This window comes from Podarcis melisellensis, assembly GCF_964234715.1.
Source record: "Podarcis melisellensis genome assembly, chromosome: 6".
In the NCBI taxonomy this organism is placed as follows: Eukaryota; Metazoa; Chordata; class Lepidosauria; order Squamata; family Lacertidae; genus Podarcis; species Podarcis melisellensis.
The window spans coordinates 17749487-17775443 of record NC_138538.1 but is presented as its reverse complement, the minus strand read 5'-3'; the positions used below and the strand labels follow the sequence as shown (position 1 = coordinate 17775443).

The window sequence follows — 25957 nt, the reverse complement described above, 5'->3', positions numbered from 1 at the left end:
ACATTAATTTTGTTTTTAAGGTGCCAAAAGACTCTTTGTTGCTTCTGGTTCATAAATGTCATTTCTGTGTATCGAGCAGTCAGGTTTGCTTCAAATGGCCTCTTCCGTTCTCAAGAAAAAGCAGTTGCAGAACCCCGATCTGGAACATAGTCCTCTCCCCCTTCCCCCTGCTAAAAATACTTTGGCTCCTACCCTTAGCTACTATCCACCTTCTGAAGGTGCTGTTAACTCCAAATACTGCCTGCCTTCTGGGGCAAATAACCACTAGAAGGGGGCAATTTTCAGGAAGAAACTGACATGGGTCCCCGATCTAGAATGGAAGCATGTTCTAGATCAGAACACTTATTGATCTGTGGCTATTGCTGTCATTTGGGGGGGGGGGTTGGGGGGGAGTTTTTTTGTCATTATATTGCAATTGTATATTGCATCTTATTTTTGTAAGTCACCCAGAGGGGAGATTAAAAGTTTTTAGAAAACAAAAAATCAGATAAATAATGACATATTTGGCTGGGGGGCAGTTTAGCCTCTTCTGCCACCTTCTGGCTCTACCATCCTATCCCCACCTTATTCTGCTGCATGAATAGACCAGACCCCAGGAAAAAATGTCTTCCAGAGTTGAAGACCAGTCACCAGGGTCTTCTGTGTCCACCACACCTAAGCATCTCAATGTGGGGTCACCATTGCTAAGAAAGTGTTCTGAGTCACATGCAAAAATGTTTATCGTTTTTGCACAGAGGTCAAGTTTTTGCACCTGACACACACCTTTAGGAATAAAGATCACTGCTGAACGTCAAGCCATTGACCTTTATTTTTTATAACTTTATTTTTGCATTTTGATAAATATTTTTAATCCCATTGTTTCCATTTTCAGAGAAAATGAAAAATCTGGACAGAAAGGTGGGATATATATATATATATATATATATATATATTGTAACCCTGAAAAGAACCCTAAGGTAAACTGTTCACAATAAGCCTCCCCACCCCCCTGCCCAAAGTATATTATATATAGACTAGACTGAAGAAAAATCAACTCATTTGAGTCACATTTACCAAAAAAGGGAAAGAGAAGCCAGACATGATGTGTACCTTTCCATATTCTATTTTGGGATTTTATTTCTTTCTTTTGGTAGAAATGGACTACTGTATTTTTTCCCCATCTTTTGCATAACAGTTATAATATTAACACAGCTAGACTTGGATTGGTCTGTAATTGGTCTTTGGCTGATGAATAAATAATATCCTTCAGCAAACAAGGAGAGGCTTTTCTTGTTGATTTTATTGCAAAGATTGATTATGCAAATGTGTGTGTGTGTGTGCCTGATTAAATTTATCCTCCCACCATTTTTTAAAATGAGCTTCATTCTCTCATTTGTTCATCAGGATGTGCAAAAATGAGGTCACTTTCAGCACTATAGTTATGTTGATAAGTGTATGCATACATAAGAATGTTTATTTTGCACAAACACCTAGCACCATATGTGCAGAAATGGCTATGTTGTATAAAAAAAAGCCTAGGTAAAAATCCCAGCTCAGTATACATAGCACAGCTATGCATGCAGCTCAAACTACACAGTTCGCAACACATGCCAACAAACTTTGTTCATACCTTTCTGTTTTTTGAGATTACGACTCAGATACCCAAACACCCACAGGTCCTTATATCCCCATAGAAAGGAGTTAAAAAATGCAAACTTGACCAGCTGTAGCTTTGCACTGAGAAGAAAAATCAAGCCAAAAACTTCTCTATCACATGTGTGAAAGGGTAAAAAAAGAAGAAAATGCAAGCAGTGGATGAACTGGGATAGTGACTGAGATAAAAGTGATATCCTGCAATGAAGAAACATATATCAGAATGGCCACTTATGCATCGCCTACAAAGAGTGTTTGCATCGCCCAAAAAACAGAACAAAATGTAACACAAATTTACATAACATTTCCATACACTAATTGATTTGTGTAGATGCAAAATTTAGCAACATAATTTACCCCTTCGTGTTGTGGCGAAGGGGCTTGAATAACTCAGAGAAGCTATGAGATATGCTGTGCAGGGCCACCTAGGACGGACAGGTCATAGCCGAAAGTTTAGACTAAATGTGATCCACCTGGTGAAGGAACTGGCAAACCACTCCATTATTTTGCCAAGAAAACTCCATGGACATGAAAAAGGAGAAGAAGCATTGAGAAGAAAGTGAGAGTTTCCAAGGCATGCTCTGGTTCATGGGGGCACGGAGAGTCCAACACTACTAAGCCGACTAAACAACAACGACAATAATTTAAAGAGAAATGCAATATGGCTCACCCTAGTGAGGAAACAACAGGTGATGGGTAATAGTTCAGTCTGCTGTTAACTGTTGATGGGCAACTTCAGGGCTCCTGCTCTCCTTTCTTAGGGTTCATTACTTTTAAACCAGACTTGAGACTAGACAGCCCTCAAATAAAAGTCACCTTAAAATAGAAGACTGCCAGCCCTTCAAAACAGGTGGCTGACCTCTGCAGAGTAGGACGCATGGCAGCCCTAGCATATGTGAAGTTGGATTTGAGGATAGGTTCTGATGGATTTACGATGGGAAGTACAGCTCAAACCACACTTTGTGAAAACAGAAGTGGTCTTCATCATAGCGAAGGAGCTAGGAAGGGATGGCCTGTTTCCTCCTTCCAGAGAACTTGCTTCTAGGGAGTGGTACACTTTTTCTCATAAATCAGGATCTTCAATGACGATCACACTCATCTTCCTGTCTAGACAACACAGACCACTCTTCCAGAAGGAAAAATGGAATGTGTATGAATGAATTCACAGGAGCCAGTGATTTACTCGGCCTTCAGTTGATAAATTAAGTTGACAGTGGCTCATAAACCCCTGTCAACAATATGATGTTTGGGGTGGCTGGAATGGGAGAGGATACCATGGCAGATGATGTATGTACATCAAATGCTTCAGTCTTATAACATATTTACTTGTAATATGTCACACTGAAATGAATGGAAAGCCCAAATTCAATTCTTGGTGTCTCTGGCTAAGATGATTCTAGGCAGCAGGACTGGGAAAGACCTTCTCTGCCTGTTGGACAGCCACTCAGGGGAGACATTGACAAGCTAAATGGATAAACAGTCTGGTTCTGTACATGACAATTTCATATATTTATAGCACCCAGCCGTGTGATAAGAAGACTAAACTTCACCATTTCTCTGCAAGTCCCTGATCAGAAACTAAACCCTTCACAGGTCAATAAGGAACCACCTTACCAAGCAACACACGTACACTGCAGTTCTGTATGTTTATTACTTGGCAAATGGCTGCCTTAATTCATCTGGTGTGTGAATATACCAGTTTTCAATGCAATACTCTTGGGGGCATTTCCTATTGCTTTTGACCAACTCCATTCAAGACTGGCAGCTCACCTGTTCACTTCTGCTTAGAACAGGGCATATTTCTAGTGGGAGTCTTTAAAATACAACATCGCTCCAAATGGGGCACACACACTGTGTGGCCAGATTTTCCCAATAAGCCAGTGGTAGTTCAGAGACCCGTTTGTCGACCTCTGTGTCAAATAAATAAATAAATTGGAACACGGAATCCCCGCTGCCTACAATTAATTAAAAGCAAATACAAAGCTAAGTGAGAAGTCTCTTCCTCCCGCCTCTTCCCTTTTCCTGCTGGACGGAAGTAGATAAGAAAGCACTTGAGACATTTTCTCCCTCTGGTGTCAAAGGAACAGGTAAAGCTTAAAGCAGAACACTGCCACTGGCCCGTATTAGCACTAAGTTTTCACCAGCGCTCTTTTTAGCATACGAAGCTCTTTGTCATTTTTATTTCACGTACCCTTTGGAAAGACTGGCCCACTTAGCTTTATAGAACACGGCTATAAATGTCTTCTACATCTGGGGCAAGCAGGGCAGTCCAGTCAAATCCACTTTATTTATTTTTTGACTAGGGTATGTTTTGCCAACCTGAGTCAGGTGCAAAAGACATATGCTTAGAATTTAAGAACAGGGTGCCTCTGGGTATATTCTACGTTTAGGAATTTGTTTTCAGCACCAGAAGAGCTCCTAGTCCTATCACACAATGAAAGTCTTTCAGCAACTTAATTTAAGAGGGAAACAATTTTGTTTTGTTGCTATTGTTAAACATTCGAGGGTCAGACAAACCCTTGATGGTCTTCTGCAAATTATCCTGAGATCCCGTAGTTCAGCCCAATCCACCTTCTGCTCATCCCTGTTCTAAATCCAAACCCAAACCTGTTGTTGAACTACGAGCCCATAATACATTTCCCCCCAGAAAATGGCATGACCCTTCTGGTATGCAGCTGTATGGTGAGCCAGAACAGCCTCAGCAGAAAAAGAAGAAGATGCATTCTGCATCAAGCTTCAGATTTTCAGAGAATATGGATTTTTGAGAAGGAGTAGGACTGTCTGTTCTGGAGACAAAGGGCCAAACTTCACAAGATTATAATGCATTTAAACATGTCTTTTCTTGTTACCTGTCAAAGTAATAATGATGGAGACAAGATCAGGATTCTGCTGCATTGGGAAAGGAGGGGTTTAATCTATCCTACACAGTGCTGTCTCAGTGAAAAGCACCCCTCCCAGCTGCTATTTTATGTAGGAGGAAAGTTGGTTTTGGCACCTGTTTGCAGCTTCCAAGGGTGGAATCACAGCTTGGGCAAAAAGGGTTAATCCACCTCCCCATATGCTGCAGTTTCAATCCTGAAACCAGCTCCTCCCATGCAGCTTTTATTTTTTAAGTTCAAAAGCAGATGCTTCTGAATGCATTCACAAATTTAAGGTCATGTTTAGTCCGGCCCTAGGGTACCACTGGACAGCAGTAGGGAATTGTACAAGATACTGAAAGGCCATCCTTGAACACAAAGGCTGTGTGTTCTGCCCATCCCCACACTTCTCATGAAGAGGCAGCAAGAGACATTTCGAAACTTTTCTCCAGATTAAGTGTTCATGTCCTCTTCTATAGTCATTTGAAGGGCTGTCAGAAGATAGCCGCCTATCTAAAGAAGTCCTGTATTTGACGATCTGTCCAACTTTAAGATAAAGAACCCTAAGAACAGAAGGTGCCTTGAAGTTGCCCATCAGCAGTTAGCATCTGGGTAGCAAAGTGATACAGGTCACCTGTCTCAGCACATTTTACCATAGTGGGGAAGACTGCATCTTTCTATTTAAATCACAATAATGGATTTCTATAATTGCATCTAAATGACCATATACGTAAGTTTCACGAATTCATGTCCTCTTTTGTCCTTTTTTGAGCCAAGGCGTTAGTGGCCCCTGGAACCATGAGGACTAGAGCTTTACTTTTTCAATTACTGGGTGGGAGGGGGTTAAAGGATCAGGGTATTACATTCCACACTAGGCTTTAGCCACACAGAGAGAACCAAGAAATGTGGATTTCACACAGTCCAGAGTTCTTTGCATTCCTGTGAGTAAACATTTCTGCATAATACCCACAGTCCAGCCTCTAATTTGCACCAAAAGTTCTGGTCTACTGCATTAATTCAGGGCTCAGCAAGACACATGGCAAATACAGTTACAGGGTAAAGGAAGCCTGTAGTAATAAACACTGGGACTTACACAGGAGCTGCAAGATGTGTTACTACTTCTAAGCAAGAATCAAGGCTGTGTCTGCTGTGAAATGTTTTGTGAAGTGTGTGTGTGCATGGGGGGGGATTAGCCTTTTCTAATTGTTGTCACTTCCTTCCTCTTGTTCTTTTAATACACAAGCACCGATGCACATCACTCTGCAACCGAGTGCTGAGGCTTGCATGGGTAATGCAACATACAGCATGCAATCTGCAGTGGCTGGTGTTTTGCAGTCACTGTGACTAGAGTCCTCTACTTACACGTTACATGGGAACATAGGGAACAAATCCCCAACGGTGACTCATGGACTCATGTTAGAGGAAAGCACTTCTGGAAGGGATGGCTACGGGGGGGGGGGGGGGAGAGAGAGCAGCTGTGTGCGTGCTTAACATGCATGCATAATTTTATTTGTATGCCGCCTTTCCACAGTTCAAATCATGCCCGAGGCAGTAAATGAAACACCAGAAAATACACAGCCAAACTGAACCATTTCCACGTAAATCACAAGGTCTACAATAAAGATACCAACAACAAAAAATCCCCAGCAACAACCCCCCACCCCCTTAACAACCTCCCCCCAAACAAAATTCCCCTGCCACTTTCCAGGGGCAACTCTTGTCCAGCAGAATTCTAGATACATGGTTATAAGGCTAAATATGCACCCAGAACCCCAAGGGATGGAAAAGTCACTGAACGACGGGGTAATTTTTGTTGCTAGGCAGAGAACAATTTGAATTATGCTTCACTGGTCCCAAAAGAGCTTCACTGGCTGTCTGTTTGCTTCCAGGCCGAATTCAATGTGGCGTTCCAGGCTTTAAAAGCCCTGCAAAGTATGGGACTCAGGAGAGTGCCTTTCCCCCTATCATCCTGCCCATGCTGTTTAAGATCATCTGGTGAGGCTCTCTTCTGGGTCCCTCTCCTATCAGAAGCAATACTAATGCAGCAACTAAAGAGAGTAGCTTGGCTGCTGCCCCTTCTCAGCAGCGGCCCCCACCTGTGACTTGCCTGTCACCAGCATTATTAGTTTTCAGGTCCCAGGCCAAAGCATTTCATGTAGTATTTAAGTACTGTTATGTGATCTGTTCTGCCTTATTAATGTTTTGTATTTTCGTCTGGTTGTTACAGCCTGATGCTTAGAAACTGCACTCGAATCTGTCCTGGGGGAGGCTGGCGTATAAAAGTTTTAAATCGATTGCAGCAGAAAAGGGCTGGTTTGGGGAAACAGTTAAACACCCCCTCCTCTCCTCTCCTCTCTACCCGTGTCTAGGATTATTTTCATAAACAGCTTGCTACGGATGCAGAATTCGAGGCACAGTAGAAAAAGTTAAGGGTGCTTTTTATTTTCCTCTGCGTCTTTCTAGGCTTTAATTTGAGCCAGGCCTTAACCTCAGTACCCAGGTCTTTTAAAAGTGCATGAAGACCAGCCCTGGCACATCTGAATTCGTTGAGACAAAAACAGGTGCCTCTGAGCATGTGCCGAGTGCGTCTATTACAGCTGAGCATTCATAGTTCACTTCTACTTTTCTGTGCTTATAGCAGCTTGCTGCCTGGGGCTACCCTTTGTACAAACGTCTAAACAACTGCTGGTAAACGGGAGTTTACCGAGAGGCAAAGGATGTGTCTGAATGCCACATCCTCTCCAAATTGGGTGACTGTGCCAACCTGGGTGGGGGGAGGGGAGGGGAAGCGACATGTCAACACCAGCCTTTGTCCTCAACACAGAGCCAGTTGTTGCTATTCTGGGCCCTCGAACAAGATGTTAAACACACAAAAGCCCATGTCCTCGCTGAATGCATCTTGTCCTGCCAGAGGCTCTCACTTTAACAGGCGGACAATTGTTCTGGTGTTCTAGGAGCACCCTGCGAGCACATACTCCTCTACGGCGTGTGCCAAACTCCCAAGACCAAGCCTGCAAAGAAGAAGTGGCCTCAGAGAGCAAAACCACAAGATAGAGCTGGGGAGGATATGAGATCCACTGCTGTGCAGCTTCCCTTCCCTGAACAAAGTCAGCTCCCACAAAAATAAAAACGACTTTAAAAAAAAAGAAAGAAAAAAGTAAGCAGAGTCGTATTTCAGAGATTCATTCAACAGAACGGGCACCTCCTCCCTCAAACTCTTAAGTAATGTCAGGAACAGGGAAACACAAACAAGCACACAATGAAATCGCTGGATTGGAATTTATTAATCTTTGATTATATTCATTCATGCCCACAAGGTTCTCTGTCCAAGTACAGTTGTCAAAGAAGCAAAGGAGAGCTAGAGAGAATGTGTAGCCGTCTTTAACCTTTTGTGTTATTTTCAGCATTGTATATTAGGCTTTTGATGTGTTTATGCCATATGGAAAACATACGTTTTTGGGTGGCCATGCAAATTGACTTAATAGGTAAATAACCTATATCCTGTGTATACTTTACATCTGTCCTTTTCATGCATCGTGTACATGTGTAGAGCTATCTTGTGCACATGTTCAGCATGGATATCTGCAAGGGGGAGCCTATGCATGACTTCCCCTTAAGTGCCCCATGCAATCAGGGACCCCAATTGTGCACATGGAAGATGGAGCGGGCTTGCTATCTCCTGCTCTGGAGCGTAGGACTTGAACCAATGGATTAAAGTTACAAGAAAGGAGATTCCGACTAAACATCAGGAAGAACTTTCTGACAGATGACCCTTCTAGTATCCTGTCATCCCACACACTACAGTGTTAAATCATTTGCAACAAATATATAGCCTTAAAGATAAAAAAAGGATGCATCCAGCCATCCTTTTCCATGGGGATTCAATGTGCCCCTTTCAGTACATCTGATTAGGGACAGCTTCAAAACCATGCTAGACTATCAGCAGAATAAGCATGTTTCAGCTCTTGGTGTGCTGTGCTGCAGATGGGAGATTGAGGTACCTAAATACTCTCCCACCCCAAAAAAATCTCCCTGCACTTGGAAACTTAGGCTACTTTGGGGGATAAAAACATTTGTTGGCCAGGATCCATGTGTGAGCAGGACAGAAGAAACACAGAACCAGGCTTGTTGGTTTTACTTTTCAACAACTTGCAATGCTAAGGAGACAAGTCACAGATTGGTTTTTAATGCACTAGGAACTGCTGTGGCAAGAAAGTACAGTCAAGGGCAATTCTAGACTTTCACTATTTTCGGATGGGATTCAACTACATACTGGCAAATTCAGATTGTGCAATTCATAGAATAGTAGATTTGGAAGGGACCAGGTGGGTCATCTAATGCAACCTCCTGCAATATAGGAGTATTTTGCCCAATGTGGGGCTCAAACCCACGACCCTAAGATTAAGAGTCTTGTGCTCTGCCGAATGAGCTATGCAACAAGCTTTTATGCAACAAATCTGCTTCTTCCCCAAAAGATCAGACTCTTTGGCAATAAGGAAATTGGTGGGAAATGCAAAGTGTGGGATAACTCTAGCTTTGACGCAACATCATCTAACCTCCTTGCAAAGAAATCAGGAAGAACGCTCAAGAAACAGGTTATCTGGAAGTGGCTAAAAGACACCAGCTGAACACACAGCTGTTCATGCCTCTTCTTTGGATCCCTGTCATAGCAACACATGTCATATTTAGTACTAAGGGGTCCTATTTTAATTCCTCCATAAACTTAGACTAGCCAAGCTGGAATTCTCTGATTAAAAGTAGCCTGGATTTGCACACTTGCAATGAAACTCAAGAGAGTTCACCTGAGCCTTCACTATCCCCATGACACCCCATCTCTACTTCTGCAACCTCAATCCACCTTGCAAAAAAGATAATTAAAAAAAAAAAATCTTACTCTGAACTCAGTTAAATGAATGCATGAACTCAGTTAACTTGTGGCCCTATCACTTTACAACTACATAAACTTTACAGTAGGCCATCAAATGCCTCATTGAACTAAGTGCCAGCTCTGTGAAGTGCTTCTCCTCTTATCACACTCTAACCCTGGCCAATGAAACAATCTCCTCCTGGCGTAAAGAAGATATTGCAAAAGGAGGAGAGATAAGTGACTCCAAACCACCCATATGTCAGCTTGATTTATATTGCCAAGCCCTACAAAGGGCGACATATATACGCAGGTTGACTTCACTACCAACTGCCTTTCTGAATTCCAACTCTACAGAATGATTCTATGCCACTGCGAAGTTCACCAAAGGCTGAAGCAGCAGAGTTGGGCCTCCTCCATTGTATCTAGATACAGCTCCATCTTAAAACATCAGTAAAGACCTGTTATTTTCAAGGCAATCATACTGAGTTTAGTTTGTCAAACTTAAGATGCTTTTTTCACACCTTGTTATAGCATCTCAGTCCCTGAGAAGCACCCATTTCTTCTTCTCACAATGACTTTTTATTGTTTAAAAAAATAAACCATAGAACAACCTTAATTATGCCTGAATGTGAAGGCTTCTCTTAAAGCCAGGGATTTAAAATGACTTATAATTGTTTCTAGACCAGGGCTGTTTTATAGGGAAGAGCTAGGTACTGTACCTTGGGTCCTGGAAGGGCCAAGAGTAGTAGTAGTAGTAGTAGTAATAATAATAATAATAATAATAATAATAATAATAATAATAATAATAATTTATTATTTATACCCCGCCCATCTGGCTGGGCCTCCCCAGCCACTCTGGGCGGCTTCCATAGAAACTTTATTTCATATATATCACATAATATAAAAGCAGTCTCCAAGCAGTTTATAAAAACTGAAGTGCTACACACACACATGCAAACAATGAAATGAAAACAAGAGTCATGAAAATGACTCTGTGGCCCTGGCCTCCAAGTATTTGTAAAGTGGATAGAAGAACTATATCTTCCCAGACCAGTAGGAGACTACTGTCTGCTATCCTTAAAAACACCTTTTATAATTATGTTGCACTAGCCTTGTTTTCCCAAACAATGTGGTGCTTTGGCAGGTTGCCAAGAGGCACAGAGCTATCAAGAAGCCGTCACAGTTCATCTTCTCCAAGAAAACGATCTTACCTGGACCACGGGGTGCCCCCCTGTTGGCGCTTTGACTGCCCCTCGGCTCCCTTCCGTCTCATAGTGGGCACGGTGGTGGGGTTTGGGCTGCACTTCAATCCGCAGCTCGTAAGAGCCAGAATGACTGGAGAGGGGCCATTCAAGTGGTGGGAGGGAGTGCACAGGAATGCTGGGCAGAGAAGAGGGACAATAAGTTGGAGAACGTCATTTTGGAACGCAGGTTGGCTTTTTTCTTTTTTTCAAAAGAGGTCAGGGTGCACAGGCTCCATTAAGAAAAATGGAGGGGTTTGCCCTCCCTCAGAGAATGAGCAGAGGGTCTGTCAATGACTATGGATTACTTTATGGAGCCTTCAGAATTTGAGGCAGTAGGAAAAGGACTGTTGACTTCATGCCCTAAGTTATGGGTTCCTGGGGGCATCTGGTTGGCTGCTGTGGAAAACAGGATGCTGGATGAAGTAAATAGGCTTTTGAGCAAGTCCTTTTTTTATGCTTGACCGCACTAATGCAGGGAGGGGGAAGAGACAACACTGAATGGAGAAATTAGTGGGCAAGCAGAGATGCTTTAGCCTTGCTCCTCACAAATGCTTCCGCTGGACATGCGTAAACGATTTTTTCCCTCTGAAAACAATTAAGTCCAGCTCAGTGAATGCTAGCTGGGGGAAACACTTGAAGGGGAGAATTAATGGGTACAGAAAGAGTTACGAACTCCTCTTACGTCTGCCTAAGTGCTCTGTCCCCACATTCTTAGTATCTCATTAAAATCATATGTTTGCTAATATCTCCACCCTTTGAAACAGGTCCCTGGTAAAAATTTACATCTAGCAAATTATTTCTGCTTTTTGGAGGTGGGTTTGTACATGCACAGAGACAAACAAGAGCAGCAAACAAATCTAATGTGTACAAAGGTAAAAGGGATCCCTGACCATTAGGTCCAGTCATGACCGACTCTGGGGTTAGGGCGTTCATCTCTCTTTATTGGCCGAGGGAGCCGGCGTACAGCTTCCAGGTCATGTGGCCAGCATGACTAAGCCACTTCTGGCAAACCAGAGCAGCACACAGAAACGCCATTTACCCTCCCGCCGGAGTGGTACCTATTTATCTACTTGTACTTTGACGTGCTTTCAAACTGCTAGGTTGGCAGGAGCAGGGACCAGGGATTTGAACCACCGACCTTCTGATCGGCATGTCCTAGGCTCTGTGGTTTAACCCACAGCGCCACCCGCGTCCCTTTTTATGTACAAACTGTACACTTATTGTCAGTTTAGAGAGATAGGAACTGCCTTATACCAAGTTAGATGATTGGTGCATCAAGTACAGTCATACCTCATGTTACGTTTGCTTCAAGTTACGTTCTTTCAGGTTACGTCCCGCGGCAACCCGGAAGTACCGGAAAGAGTTACTTCCGGGTTTTGCCGCTTGCACATGCACAGAAGCGCTAAATCGTGCTTCACGCATGCGCACAAGCACCAAATCACACCACGCACCTGCGCAAATACGATGCTTCAGATTGCGCTCTTTTCATGTTGCAAACAGGCCTCCGGAACGGATCCCGTTCACAACCAGAGGTACCATTGTATTCCTACTTGGGAATAGCTAAGCATCTGCTTTGCATACAGAAGATCCCTGGTTCAGTCTTCAACATCCACAAATGAAACTAGGCATGTCTCCTGATTTGGAGATTTCAGTCTATATGGTGCTAGATGGACCAATGATTTCAATGGGTCTACTCCCGGAGTGATTTAGCTGGATATCATCCCATGTTTGGTGCACATGACATCTCCGAATGACTGGCTACATATCAGAATGCATTTTTCTGGATGCATCCATAACATAATAACTGGCTGGCAATCCAAACAACAGGTCCTGTATTGCAAGAGCCTTTTATTTAAAAATTTTCCTTGCGTATCACGGTGGTAGTTATTGTTTAGAAAGTAGGCAAAGGCAGACCATCCCACACACACGCATAATGGATGTTTGGGCTATCAGGAACACATTCTATCAGACCTGTTAGAAAGAGTGACCACAAGACATGCAAGCTTACCTGCAGATAGGTATTGCAGGCATCAGCTGCTTTGGCCAAGATGGCGGCACTAATAAGATAGACTCAGGTGGTGGGTTTCTTCGATCATCCTGCTCGCAAGGCCCAATGTATTCAATAGGCTGAAGCACGTGACATGGCATGCTGGCTTTGTGGGAAGACATCGGCGAAGGTTCCGGGCTGGTTCTCCATATTTTTGTGGGGACTCCGCAAGAGGGATCGGTGGTGAGGTTGCTCATTGCATCCATGAGGCTAGAAGAGGTGGATAACTGGGTGTAAGTGATGGAAGAGCCGTCTTCTCTCAAGGGGACCTGGGGAGAGGCTTGCGGAGAGGGGGTCCTCGATTGCCGTGGAGAAGTGCAAGGTTGCTGACTCCCGTAGAGCTCGGGGCAAGGGTACTTCCGCTTTGCTCCTGGCGATGACGACCTTGAGTTGGGACGTGGAGATGTTGAACGTGGCCCCAAGCAGGTATCCTCCACGATGGTTGCTTGTGGGGACATTATTGGCGAGGTTCTAGGGGAATAATGAGCATGGGTGTTTTGAAACTGTGGACAAAGGTCATCACTAGGGCCATTATTTGGTGAAACGCATGGTGAGGTATAAGGAGAGAAATTTGTCTCTGAAATGAAGCTTGCAGAGGAGCCGCTGCTAGGAGGGCTCAGACACAGCGGTTCTCGGTAGCTTTCAAAGCCAGGGACAGGCAGGGTAAACCTTGGGCTAGCAGTAGCTGAGTTGGACTGATGCTCTACCAATAGATCTCTGTCTCTGCTGCTGAAGGGACCCCCCGAGTGAATCAGTTCATAAGATGGTGTTATCTCAATCCTAGGGCTCAAAGTAGGGGGACCGGCAGCCTTGCCCGGGTCCAAGTAGCATTTTGACCCTAGGCTATCTGGCTGTCCGTATCTGCCCATGTGATCTGCCGAAAGGCTAGACAAAGCGAAGGGGGTGTATGGCTTGAGGCCATAATCCGAGACATCATCATGAGGGTAAGTAACTCCAGAGGGTGGGCTGATGATTTTATGTGAAGGAGTCGGTTCTTCTGGAAAAAGAAGGGTGGCTTTTAAGACTAGACATACCACGGCAGAAGCTGAGCAATCACGGGTTAACAAGAAGGCATTAGCAACAGTGTGTTAGGAAAAGGTTGTAAAGATATTGCATATTTATATCGATCGCACATGGAAGGCTGCAACCAGCTACTTCAGAGTTGGTCATTCTCAGAATAGAAGCTGCAGTGGCACCATCCTGAGACCACCCACTTCCTGTAAGGCACCAGCAGAGTGAAACCAGGGCAACTAAGCCCACACACCCGACTCCCAGTACCACTTGGATAATTCTCAGAATGAGGCCCTACTAGCCCAGTCTGTTAAACCTGTAGCATTCCCATATAGCGGCCAGATCCAGAACACCCCTGCTTTATAACTGGCATATATTTGTGTTAGCACATTTAGGTGCCAACGTAAGTTTTAAAAATGCCTTCCGGTGTTGCCTTATCTAGGACATGGGCATATAACTCATTTTGTTTTGTATTATGAATCCAATATGAAATGCATAGAAGCCTTGGGCCCTCAGTCTGCCTAGCTGAATTGAGCTGAAGATTTTAAAATTGTGTTTTCCGATATTTCCAAGAACTTGCTAGCTTTTAAATATGCAGAACTTTTTAAAAACACACACACACAAATGCTGAAAACTGCAGTGTAGCTGAAACAGAAGCAGGTTATTTTATAGCCTGCCTGTAAAAACACAGTGACAGAATGATGTGTGTATCTACTTGTATGCACCAGTACTTTTAGGATCACTGATTGTTATCCAAACCTGAATTCTGATATTCAAAACAGGTGGTAGAACTGAACCCTGGTGAGCGATCGCACTAAATGAAGCACCACGTAAATCAAAGATGGCGAACTGGTTGCCCTCCAGGAGCTTCTGGACTGCAACTCACTGTTGGACTGGTAGGAGTTGGGATTCCAAAAACAGCTGGGTTCCCAGCCCTGGAACACAGACCTGTACCCTATTACTCTACTACCTTGAACTATGGGACATGGCAGCTAATTTCCTGTCTATCTATCACAGGTATGTTTCATGCATGCAGTCATGTTTGCAGTTATGTTTATTCTTTAAAATGGGAATGGTAGGCTTTTGAATTGAAAATCTGCAAAATCCATGGTTTTAAATGTTTACAACAAGAAATGGGGGACAGAGGGAATCCTCCTCCTCTCATTTATTTTGTTAGGTGTGTGGAGGACCCCTTTAGGAATTGACAAAATATGCCTCTTTTCCCCTAGTCTCATATTTTACTTCAAATATTTTACAGACTCAGAAATGTTCCACTCAACACAATCTTGGCAGATACATTCTAGCCCCTCCACCCCACCCCCAAGGCTGGAGAGAATTAATGAGAACAAGTATTACACAGTTCCATATTTAATCTCGGACACAGCTTTATTTTATTCCAATAGATAAGAGGTGAAAGTTTTATCTAGGCAGACACTGACAATATAAAAGTGCATTCCTGGAAGTGTTCAGATCTCATCTAAGTTAAAAATCTTATTGCCTTCCTCAATTTGACAGGAAAATTCTCCTTCATGTGGACAAGGATAATACTGAGAAAGACTACAATAAAGTTCTTAAAAAGCATTTTTAATACTCCCTTTGAATTCTAGGGAACACAAATTTGGGTAGGCCAAATGAAGGGGTAGAAACCAATTCATTTTGCACTGACTAACTTCAAACAAATGTATTTAATGCAAATCATGATTCTGTTTACACTGGAGGGTTTTGTTGTTTGTTTGTTTGCCACATTTACTTCAGTCCCTATATATCATTGGACTACAGGTTCCAGCATCCCCGGCCATTGGCCCTGCTGGTTGGGGCTGAAGAGAGAAGGAGTTCAACAAAATCCGGAGGGCCATGGCTTAGCCATTCATGCTTTACCATCTATCGGCCACTCGCATCAAGGGGCACCTACTGTGTGACTATCTGCACAGAGCTTTTATTCATTTTCCTAAACAGGAGTGAGTCCTTTTGTACAGGAAAAGTAACTGCGACATTTAAAACAGCCTGGGGATGGAACATCTCTTAGAGTGAAACATCACATCCAATTTTTATTTTACGCTACCCAGAAGGAAATTGTTCAAATTGCTACAGTAAATGGTTATAACCCAAATGAAATTTTGCATGAAGTGGCTTCTCCAGTTGATTGCAGACCAGCCATGAATGCCTCCTTTTGACATGCTGAAAGTAGAATATGGTGTTGGCAGTGATACAACAAACTCCCTGGCAAAACTCATCTACCCAGCTCCAGTTCTGACTTGGAGGAAGGGCGTCAGCTTGCCTTCTTGCCGCTGCTCTTAGATGTGTATTGGAGGTACATCACCTCTCCAAACAACACAAGTGTAGAATAAATTATGAAATCGTTGTACAAGTTGTTATGGCCATAATGCATCTGTTTGTGACATCATAGTCTGCAGCCATGGGAACAGCTATGATGGTACAAGCTCAGCTTTGTTACTCTGCTGTGGAGTGGGAAGAAAAGGAGGCTGATTAGAACACAGCAGTTCCTGTCCTTAAGATTAAATCCCCTGATGTGGTTTCAATTTAATTAGCCAGTCCATACTTCATTGCCACCAAGACTGGGCACGTAATTAGCAAACACTCAGCTGTTGGTCATGCCAACCTGACTTGGCTCTGTAGGAGCTACTGCTGTTGTATTTTTAAATGCATTTCTGGAAAGCACTACATAACCAGCCAGCAGCCCAACCTAATTCAAGGCAGAAGGTGGTTTTCTAGAAGGCTTTTCCTCCAAGTTACATGGCAACTGCAGATTCTGCTAAGAGCACCTCTGCCAGTTAGCATGAAACAATTTAGGACGAAACTGGAGACACAACCACTCCCATGATGGGATCTCTGTAATCCATAATGTAGCTGTAATCACAAACTAAAGATAGCACTCTTGGGAACAAAGGCAACTAAAAGAAGACATACAGTAGCAGTTGGCATTATACTACAATTAAAACAATCCAGCACTCTTCATTTTAGACTCTAAAATTAGAGTGCCGACTTAAGTGCGCTCTGCTTTTCTTAAAATTAATAGTTTTACTTGCAATCAATTACCCAAATTGACATTGGGGGTGGGGATGGGAGGAAGCAACATTTTGAGAAATGTGTGAAAATAGTATTCTCACTTTACCCACAAGTGCCTGCAGCATATGTATTACCTCACTGCCCTTAATTTTGTTGAATAAAACATTCTGTTTAGGCCTTAGCATTTCCACTGCATTTATTACTTTAAAGTAGAACCTCATGTCACACGTTTTGTCTATCTGGAGGGAGGAGCGTGAAGAAAACCAAGGACATAAAGTCTTAGATGCTCTTGTTTGATTGAACAAATGCTTACTCTTATCTGTAATTTTCTTTTTTAAAAAACCCCCCACAAAATGCAATTTCAGCAGAAAGCGACACTTCCCTGCAATAACCACTGCTACCAATCACAAGCTAGATCTCAGCTAGAACTAGCTAGGTGTCCACATCTTCAAAATGCTACTTGAAATTAACATCTAGCAAACCCAGCCTTCTGCCGCCCAGCTCCTGATTTTGCCTTTTGAACGATCTGTCCTGATCTTCACATCCTAGAACAGACAGCAAACCATGGGAAGACAGAAAGTGCACCGGAGGCATCATTCTGCCTTGTCGTTTATTCTGACAAGGTTGTTTGATACAAGACGTCGCCTGCATCCATTCTATAGGCTAGTGATTATCACATGCCCATTCTGAAGAATTACAATTTACAAGCAAGAATAGCCCCCTACCCTGAGACTCTGAAGAAAAAAGAGGGGGTGGGATTGCACAAACTGTTGGGCGAGTCTGATTACTGAGGGAAAGGTCTAAGTTTGAATTAAGGGTGTGGCATTTCTTAAGAGATCTAGATTATGAATTGGTTTTGGTAGCTTTGTCACATCAACGTCAAAACACTAGGGCTGGATTGCCAAACTTAATATATATCATTATTACATTTCTGGGGACCCTACCAACTTCTCTATCCTTCTTTCCCCCCTCTGCTTTCCCCACCCAGGACATCCTGGGAAGTGTAATCATAAGCACCAGACTACAGAGACTCTAACAGGAACTTTTTAAGGCTAATAAGGAAAGAAGCTGCAGTTATCATCATCCATTTCAAGTATTCAACATCCCTCATGTACAGTTTCAAGGTAATCCTTACAACAGCACTGCAAGGCAGATCAGCATTATTCCACATGTTGCATATGCCTAATTGAGTTTGTGGCAGCTGTGAGGTTTGGTGTGCAGACTTCCAGCTCAATGCTTTTTGCTATCATGCTATTCCATCTCTTATCATGTTGCCACAGTTGGCTGCATGAGATGGCCAGCACTAATAAAACGTCGTGGACAGTTGGTTGCATGAGATGGCTGGCACTGATCAGCTGTTGTGGAGAATAGTTTCTTATGAGAGGAACAAAAATTATCAGTGGAGATAAACGTATCAAAGGAAACCTTATCACTTGGGCCACACGATGGCTGGGCCCTACCACTTCAGGCGGCAAGTGAGGGCTTGAATTGCTGGCTGTTCCTTTATACAAAATACCCTGCATAGACCTAGATGTGGAGAAGATGCATTAGTTTTCTCCCTGTTACAGATAGGTAGCCGTGTTGGTCTGCCATAGTCAAAACAAAAAAAAATTCCTTCCAGTAGCACCTTAAAGACCAACTAAGTTAGTTCTTGGTATGAGCTTTCGTGTGCATGCACACTTCTTCAGATAGTTTTCTCCCTGACATGCTGGTTACCTTATGTGGAATTATTTATTTATTGCCACAGAGGACCATTCGGTTATGACAGCCTTCACCTGAAATGGTACAGTCCACTGCCAAGTGAGAACTAGGCTTGGAGAAACTACAGCCCTATCTTTAAAAATCTTGTTCTTACGACTCACCAGCCTGAGCATTCTAGACCAGAGGTCTGAACTTTCCTCAAAGTAAAGGTCATAGGAACATAAGGATTGTCCTACTGAACTATGTCATAGGTTCATCTAGTCCACCCTTCTCCAATATGGCACCTCTGAACATTGTTGGACAACCATTCCCATCAGCCCTAGAGAGCACAGCCAACAGAAAAGGATGATGGGAGCTGTAATACAAAACATCTGGAAGATATCAGGTTGGGGACGGCTGATCTTCCCAACAGTAGTCCGCCAGATGCCTTTGCGTGCTCACAGGATGTGATTTATAGCCTGCTGCTTGTTCCCAGCATGTAGTAGTCCTGAATGATCCTGAACATCCAAAGAAATCCTCCCATAGAAAGCACAGGTAGGAGATAAGTGCTCCCTTAACTACTTTATGGCACTGCAGCTTGGGTGTGTGTCTTGGGATATCCTATGCCTGTCATAATCACATGAGAATATCTGTACAGGAGCTTGTAAAAGATTAAGGGACCCCTGACCATTAGGTCCAGTCATGACCGACTCTGGGGTTGCAGCACTCATCTTGCTTTACTGGGCGAGGGAGCCGGTGTACAGCTTCCGGGTCATGTGGCCAGCATGACTAAGCCGCTTCTGGCGAACCAGAGCAGCGCACGGAAACACCGTTTACCTTCCCACCGGTACCTATTTATCTACTTGCACTTTAACGTGCTTTCGAACTGCTAGGTTGGCAGGAGCAGGGACCGAGCAATGGGAGCTCACCCCATTGCGGGGATTCAAACCACCGACCTTCTGATTGGCAAGTCCTAGGCTCTGTGGTTTAACCCACAGCGCCACCCGCATCCCATGCAGTATTCACTAAAGCATACGTGCAAATGGGATTCCCCACCAATTCCTCCCAATGCAGATTCCTGTGCCCTCCCAAAAGACTTTTGAAAGGATTGGAGGGCTCTAAGGGAAGACCTGGAATGTGGAGTGCAGTAGTGGGGGAGGGATAAGGCTACAAACTGCCGCTGCCGAATTCTACCCATCCACCCCCAACTCCTTATCACAGTCCTTTTTGGGAGTCTCCCAACCCTCAGGACATTCTTCTGAGGGGGCTACAAAGGGATGAAATGGGAAGGGTGAGGGACAAGGAATTTCTCACACACAACCAACTTTGCACTCTAACCCAGTGTTTCCCAAACTTGGGACTCCAGCCGTTTTTGGACAACTCCCATAATCCCTAGTGAGAAATGCCAGTGGTCATGGATGATGGGAATTGTACTCTGAAAACAGCTGGAGACCCAAGTTTGGGAAACACTGACCCAACCAAATGGGATGCAATTTAATACGTTTATTCCCTGGTCTCAAGACAAGGTGGGAGTTGCAGGCTAAATTGTCTTTTCTTAGGGCTTTCCCCATCCCTGCATATATCACTGGATGTCTCAAGTTCCTGGCCAGCTGCTGAATGTGAGAACTGATTCTACCGAGAAGCAGTGAATTCAAGGTGACTTCAGACAACATGACCGTTCTGTCTGTAGTGTCTGATATGCAGAGACCCATTCACACATGCAAGTCATTTGCTGCTGTTGCAGGCTTCAACCGACGAACACACGCATGTGAACCAACCTTATGTTGCATTCAAAGAGGCGTAAATGATTCCACTCCATCCAAGTTGGAAAATATCATTTGGATGCAGTATGAGAACTTTCAGAGGAAGAAGAAAAGGCCTGAGCTCATGACCCTCTGCTATGGTTATGTTTCTGGCGAACATCCCAAAACTGCAAGTAAGCAGCTTCAGTTCAGATGCAAACTAACATCAGTTAGGAAACAGTCAACTTCCAGAACTGCCAGGCACACTTAGACATGTGGACTGAAGCTTCTTCTTCTTCTTCTTTTAATTTCCATCTCTTTGTAAACATGCTTTAATCTTAGTACATTAAAGATCACTGATGTACAAAGGATTACTTACAGACTCATAATGGTGTCTTCTGAAAGACAAGAAATGTCCTCCAGATTATAAGTTTCGTTGTGATCTCCCTTACACTAATTATTTCCATCTTGAAAATATACAAAATTAATAATAATCATGGTATCCAGGCATTCAGTACAAGTAAAACTGTCTCTGGAGGGCTCTTCCTACTCTCCACAACGGCATATTCTTCTCAACATCAAGTGTGGGCAAGAAGTTGCACACAATCATTGCAATATTAGAATGGTGTGTAACTGTTAATTCCTTCCTCCAAGAAACTTTGGGAGTGACACAAATGGTCCCCACTCCATTTTATCCACAGAACAACCCCTTAATGCAGGTTAAGCTGGTCACTCATACAGTTTATTGTGACTAAAGCAGGGATTTTAATCCAAGCCTCTCTGGTCACACTCCAACACATTGGCCCCAATACCACAGGTGTGGGTGTGATTGAAGTGCCGTATGTTGGATGTATGCAAGGACACTGCAGTGCAAAGGTGTGAATCACCATGAACAAATGCATTGTGTGCATCTGGGAGAAATGACCCATTTGTGCTTTTAAAACTCCTGTGTGTTCAAATAACAGACCTACCCATCAACTACTCTTTGCTTTGCACTTATTCTAAGGGCTTAGTGTGCTTGACTCAGTAATTCCAACCCTAAGCATGTTTTCTCAGAAGTAAGTCCCATTGAGGTCAGTAGGGTTTACTCCTAAGTAAATGTTCCTAAGATTAAAGCCTGACTTAGTCCTGGAGGACAGTGGATTTGTGGCTGAGGTGAGATTTGAACAGGGGACTTTTCAGCTCATAGCTCAGTCTCTTACCTATTTGATTGATTGATTGATTGATTGATTAGTACATCACCCTTCACCTGAAGATTACAGGGTGGTTCATAACATATACAAAATGAGAACCCATAGTAAATAAAAAACAAACCACCATACCTGGTACATTACACAAGCACTGTGCTATTAAAGATGCACACACACACACATTTCCAGTTCAACTAAAATTCACTACAACACATTAAAAATATCTCAGATGTACTGTATAAAGCTAGCAAGGTAGAAGGGATTTGCAACAGAATCCTGCGCAGATTTACCCAGTACGAAGTTTCAGGCTCCCTAATAAGTGCGTTTCAGACTTTAACCTTGGTTTTGCTTTTGCTTTTAAAAAACTCACAGTTGTGTTTTGTTTTTGTTTTTACTTTTTCTTACAACAAACATAAAAGGAATTTACACATACAAGCTTCACAGGCTTCTGCAAAAAAATAATAATTAAATGTGCTAATTTCTCTTGGCCCATCACTGAAAATGTAAATTAGCAGCTACAGTTGCTTTTATTGCACTGGAAAAGATATTCTCAGTCACGGTTTTGGCACTGTAAGAGTACATGATTTTAGAGTATTCTTAGCCACGTTCATTGCCTTCACTCATTCAAAAAGCACCCTTCACTACACTCACTAAAGCAGCGTGTTCAAAAGCCACAATGCACCTTTAACAGTCTTAGATTGAAATCCCAATACTACTTATTATATTTTAAATTACTGTAAAGCACATTCAGCTGTGCTACCTCCTGTTTCCATACAAAAGAAAATAGTAAAAGTTCACTTATCCTATCGATGTCACTACGTACTCAAAAGATACAGTCAAAGCTATGTTGAACTGCACTTGTTACAGTGATAAATCCTGATCTCCCACTGGCTGTGTCATAGAATCATAGAATTGTAGAAAGAGACCCTGATCCAAAACCCCTGAAATGCAGGAATCCTTTGCCCAATGTGGGGCTCAAACCCACAACCCTGAAATTAGGAGTCTCATGCTCTACTGACTGAGCCACAAGCTGGAATCCAATGAAGATCGGCATAGGATGTCCTCAACGTCTGCTACAAGCATACATTCAATCTATACATTCAAGCAGGCCATCAAATGTTGTAATATCATGTTCCATTCTAAGGTAAGTGGAGAAATAATAATGAAATCACAGAAAGCCACACCAAATATCACATCCAGACATTGGCTTGGAGGAAGTTCAAGTTTTAATTTAATTGTTTATGGAAAGGATAATGGGGCTACAGTAAAGAATATCTCCTTACATGTTCTTGCTTGTCTGAGTTTGGTGGTCTGTATTTGAATCACAATTGAGGTGCTATATTTCAGGCTCAAGGTCTTAGGGCCCAAGTCATAAAAGTCCTCCTTTATGAACACACACACCTCTTTTGGGGAAGGGTGATAGCTCAGTATGTCTGCCTTGTAAGCAGATGTCCCAAGTTCAATCCCCAGCATCTCAATAGGCTTGGGGGAGACTCCTGCCTGAAATCCTGGAGGGCCGCTGCCAGTCAGTGTAGACCATACAGAGCTAGGTGGACCAAAGCTCTGACATGGTACAAGGCAGCTTCCAATGTTCCTAGATGGACACTCTTCCCCATCCCCATTGTTTGGAAGGCAAGATTGGTTAGGGTACCAGTTGGTAGGACTGGGTCACAAATTCACCTGTGGCAAGTTGGATCAGCAGCACTAAGCAGCATAGACTCCACTGTAAGGTGGAGCTGCACTGTTTCAGGGAAAAAATGTCATTAAGGCTGCAATCCTATACCCATTTTCCTGGAAGTACGCCACACTGAACTCCATGGGACTTTTTCCAGATTGCAGTGTAATACCTATTCATGCAGTCTGATCCTTGAAAGAAAAGTGACTACTCAATGATGGGAAATAATGTTATCATTTCAGGTTGCTATAATACAGATGAGACCCAATGCAGAATGAAAAAATGACCACTTGTGTAAAGGGGCTGCTCCTTTTCCTCCTCCCCCATGCACCCCCAAAAGATGCTCCAAAGGGTTGGTGGACCTTGTGGAGCAGATTTGGGGGGTGCATGAGGGCTGAAGAAAAGAAACTGGAAGTCCCATTGTGCAAGCAGATTTCCATTTTGCAAACAGGTGGAAATAACTGGATGTTGCCCATAGTGCAACATGTTGTCTTTTTCATGTGTTCGGATCGGACTATCAAGTTCCAGTTTTGTTAACAAAATATGGTGCAGAACATACACAGTCCTGGCTCAAGAAAGCTTAATAAAACTTCAGGGTATCAGTATGAAGTGGTGACATGTGGAGTCACTGGTGACCACTATGTCGACCATGGGTTTACTGGTGACCACCCTGCATCAGCAGGCAAGTTCCATGCCAGATACTGGATTCTAACATTCTTTAAAAGTACCCACAGTACTATTTCACATATGACATTTTTTCAAACATAGATGTACCGTGAAGGAAGGAAACACATGGGCCATGCATGTTTAGCATGCTTTCACACTGGAGGCAGAATACAGCTCTCAGTGGATTCAAAAGTGTGTGGGCAATATTTACCTTGGATGACACAAAAGGTGGGAAAGATGTGGGCATTTTCTGACATCCAATTGTTTGGAGAATGTGTATGATTATTGTTGTTGTTGTATATTTATTTATTTATACCCTGCTTTATTCCCTGATGGGACTCAAGGCAGCTTAGAGATAAAAAATAAGAACCACGAAAAACATAAATAAATAGCCCTAGCACAGACGTTATCTGAGTATCCATGGCGTTTTCTTACACACATAACATGCTAAATTGCATGTGCTTTTATACAAAGCAGTACAGCCCTGTCATTTAGCTACTCAATCCACACCATAAAGCAAGCTAAATTTAAAACAACAACAACGGAAGCCATGGTCTAATAATAATGTATGCACTGTTGCCATTTCTACAGACTAATCAGCATCGCTCACTATGGGTCTGTACTGTATATTGTAACAGGTCCTAATAACTACAATACAACTGACAGGCGCCATTAAACTATGATGTCCACAAGCTGAAAGACAATCACATTATATATCAATACAGTTAAATACTTGGGCAGAGAACAGCCCTCTGATCTGCTGCAGTGCCGTGACAGTATATTTTATTGTTTATTTTCTTAGTTGCTTAAAACTTCTGCCGCACGCACACACCCCTAATGCGTTGCTCATCCTTATAAGAACCTGCGGAATTAGAACTTCTGATCATTCATCCCTTTGGAGAGATGAAGAAAAATGTAGCCACAGAAGAAGGCTGGTGGAAGAAAGGTTAACTTCCATTGCCACAAGTGATTCCCATCCAACTCCAGCCAACATCCTCACGCTTCCCTGTCGCCCTCTTTAGTGCTAACTGGAGAAAACAACTCTTTCCTGTGCGGCGCAGTACAGCTTTCCTCTCTCACAGATACAGACAGTTCCCTGACCAAGTGCCAAAAAAACATTGTTTTATTCCAGGCACCCGCCCATGATAGCAGGTAGCGCTATCCCGGCCCCTTTGGGCCATGAATTCACCAAGGTAGCATCCATTGCAGCCGCAGCAAGGTCTTTTGAGGGGAGGAAGACTTAATGAAATAAAGAACAGAGGCGAGAAGCCACAAACCTGCTATCGGGTTCGTGTAGTCATAATCAAATAAAATGGAGAAGTCCAGCTCTTCCTGAGGGCTGATGTTGGGATTCGGAGCGGGGTCTCCGGGCTGGGAGTTCGGCTCGGAACTTTTTGGACCAGAAGCCATCAGGAGATCTGTCGGTGACCTCTTTATTGTGAAAAGGGGGCCAAAGGAAAGCGGGAAAGGAAACTCTCGCTTTCCCCTCTACAATAAAATGAAATGAAAAATCCCACGCGTCCCGCGCCTCCCTTCTCCAAATGCAAAGCCCTTTCTCAGTGGAGTCCGAGGTTCTCTTTACGCGTCTGGGATTTCCCACCCGCTCAGCCCGCCTGCCTCTCTCTGGAGCAAGTTTCGAGCTTCCTGCCCCGGATCTCGTGTGAGCGAAGATGCGCTCGCAAGGCGAACGGGGAAGCCACCTCCGGCCCGCCCTAGCTCGGCTCCTGGCCCCTGGCGCGCCGCGGCCGCTGCACACCGAGAGCGCAAAGGCGGCGAGATGCACAGTAGGGACTTCCTGCTCGCAGCGGCCACCTGCGCCCGGGAGGCGGGACCGGCCTCCAGCCGGCGAGGGGGCGGCGGCGGCGGCGGGAGGAGCGCAGGCAGCCGCCGCCCTAGCCTCGAGCGGAGGTTGGCAGCTGTCCCCAACCTGGTGCCCTGAGGATGCTCGGCAGCGCAAGTTCCCCGGCCAGCCCCAGCCAGCCATCAGGCAAGGCCACGCTGGCTGGGGCGCGATGGCAGTTGTACAGTGGTACCTTGGGTTACAGACGCTTCAGGTTACAGACGCTCCAGGTTACAGACTCCGCTAACCCAGAAATAGTGCTTCAGGTTAAGAACTTTGCTTCAGGATGAGAACAGAAATCGTGCTCCGACGGCGCGGCAGCAGCAGGAGGCCCCATTAGCTAAAGTGGTGCTTCAGGTTAAGAACAGTTTCAGGTTAAGAACGGACCTCCGGAACAAATGAAGTACTTAACCCGAGGTACCACTGTAGTCCGAAACATCTTCAGGGCAGCAGGTTGGAGAAGGATGGTCTGAGAAAT

At 43.8% G+C, this 25957-nt stretch overlaps 1 protein-coding gene across 7 annotated transcripts in view; it reads right to left on the bottom strand.

The window, feature by feature from the left end:
* The window catches only part of NFATC2 (nuclear factor of activated T cells 2), a gene marked incomplete at its 3' end in the record, with an annotated part of 138836 nt that overhangs the window by 96136 nt on the left and 16743 nt on the right, over positions 1 to 25957 (bottom strand). For 2 of the 7 annotated variants that reach the window (XM_081916739.1, XM_081916737.1), the window contains exons 1-3: positions 24917 to 25397; positions 12610 to 13645; positions 10569 to 10737 (exon numbers count right to left, since the gene is read on the bottom strand). In XM_081916739.1, the coding sequence (XP_081772865.1) occupies positions 10569 to 10737; positions 12610 to 13645; positions 24917 to 25049 (1338 nt within the window). In that variant the 5' untranslated portion in view covers positions 25050 to 25397. Of the gene's footprint in view, positions 1 to 10568; positions 10738 to 12609; positions 13646 to 24471; positions 24578 to 24916; positions 25398 to 25957 lie in introns of those variants that run through there. The other 5 variants (XM_081916740.1, XM_081916743.1, XM_081916738.1 and 2 more) reach the window with 4 other exon arrangements.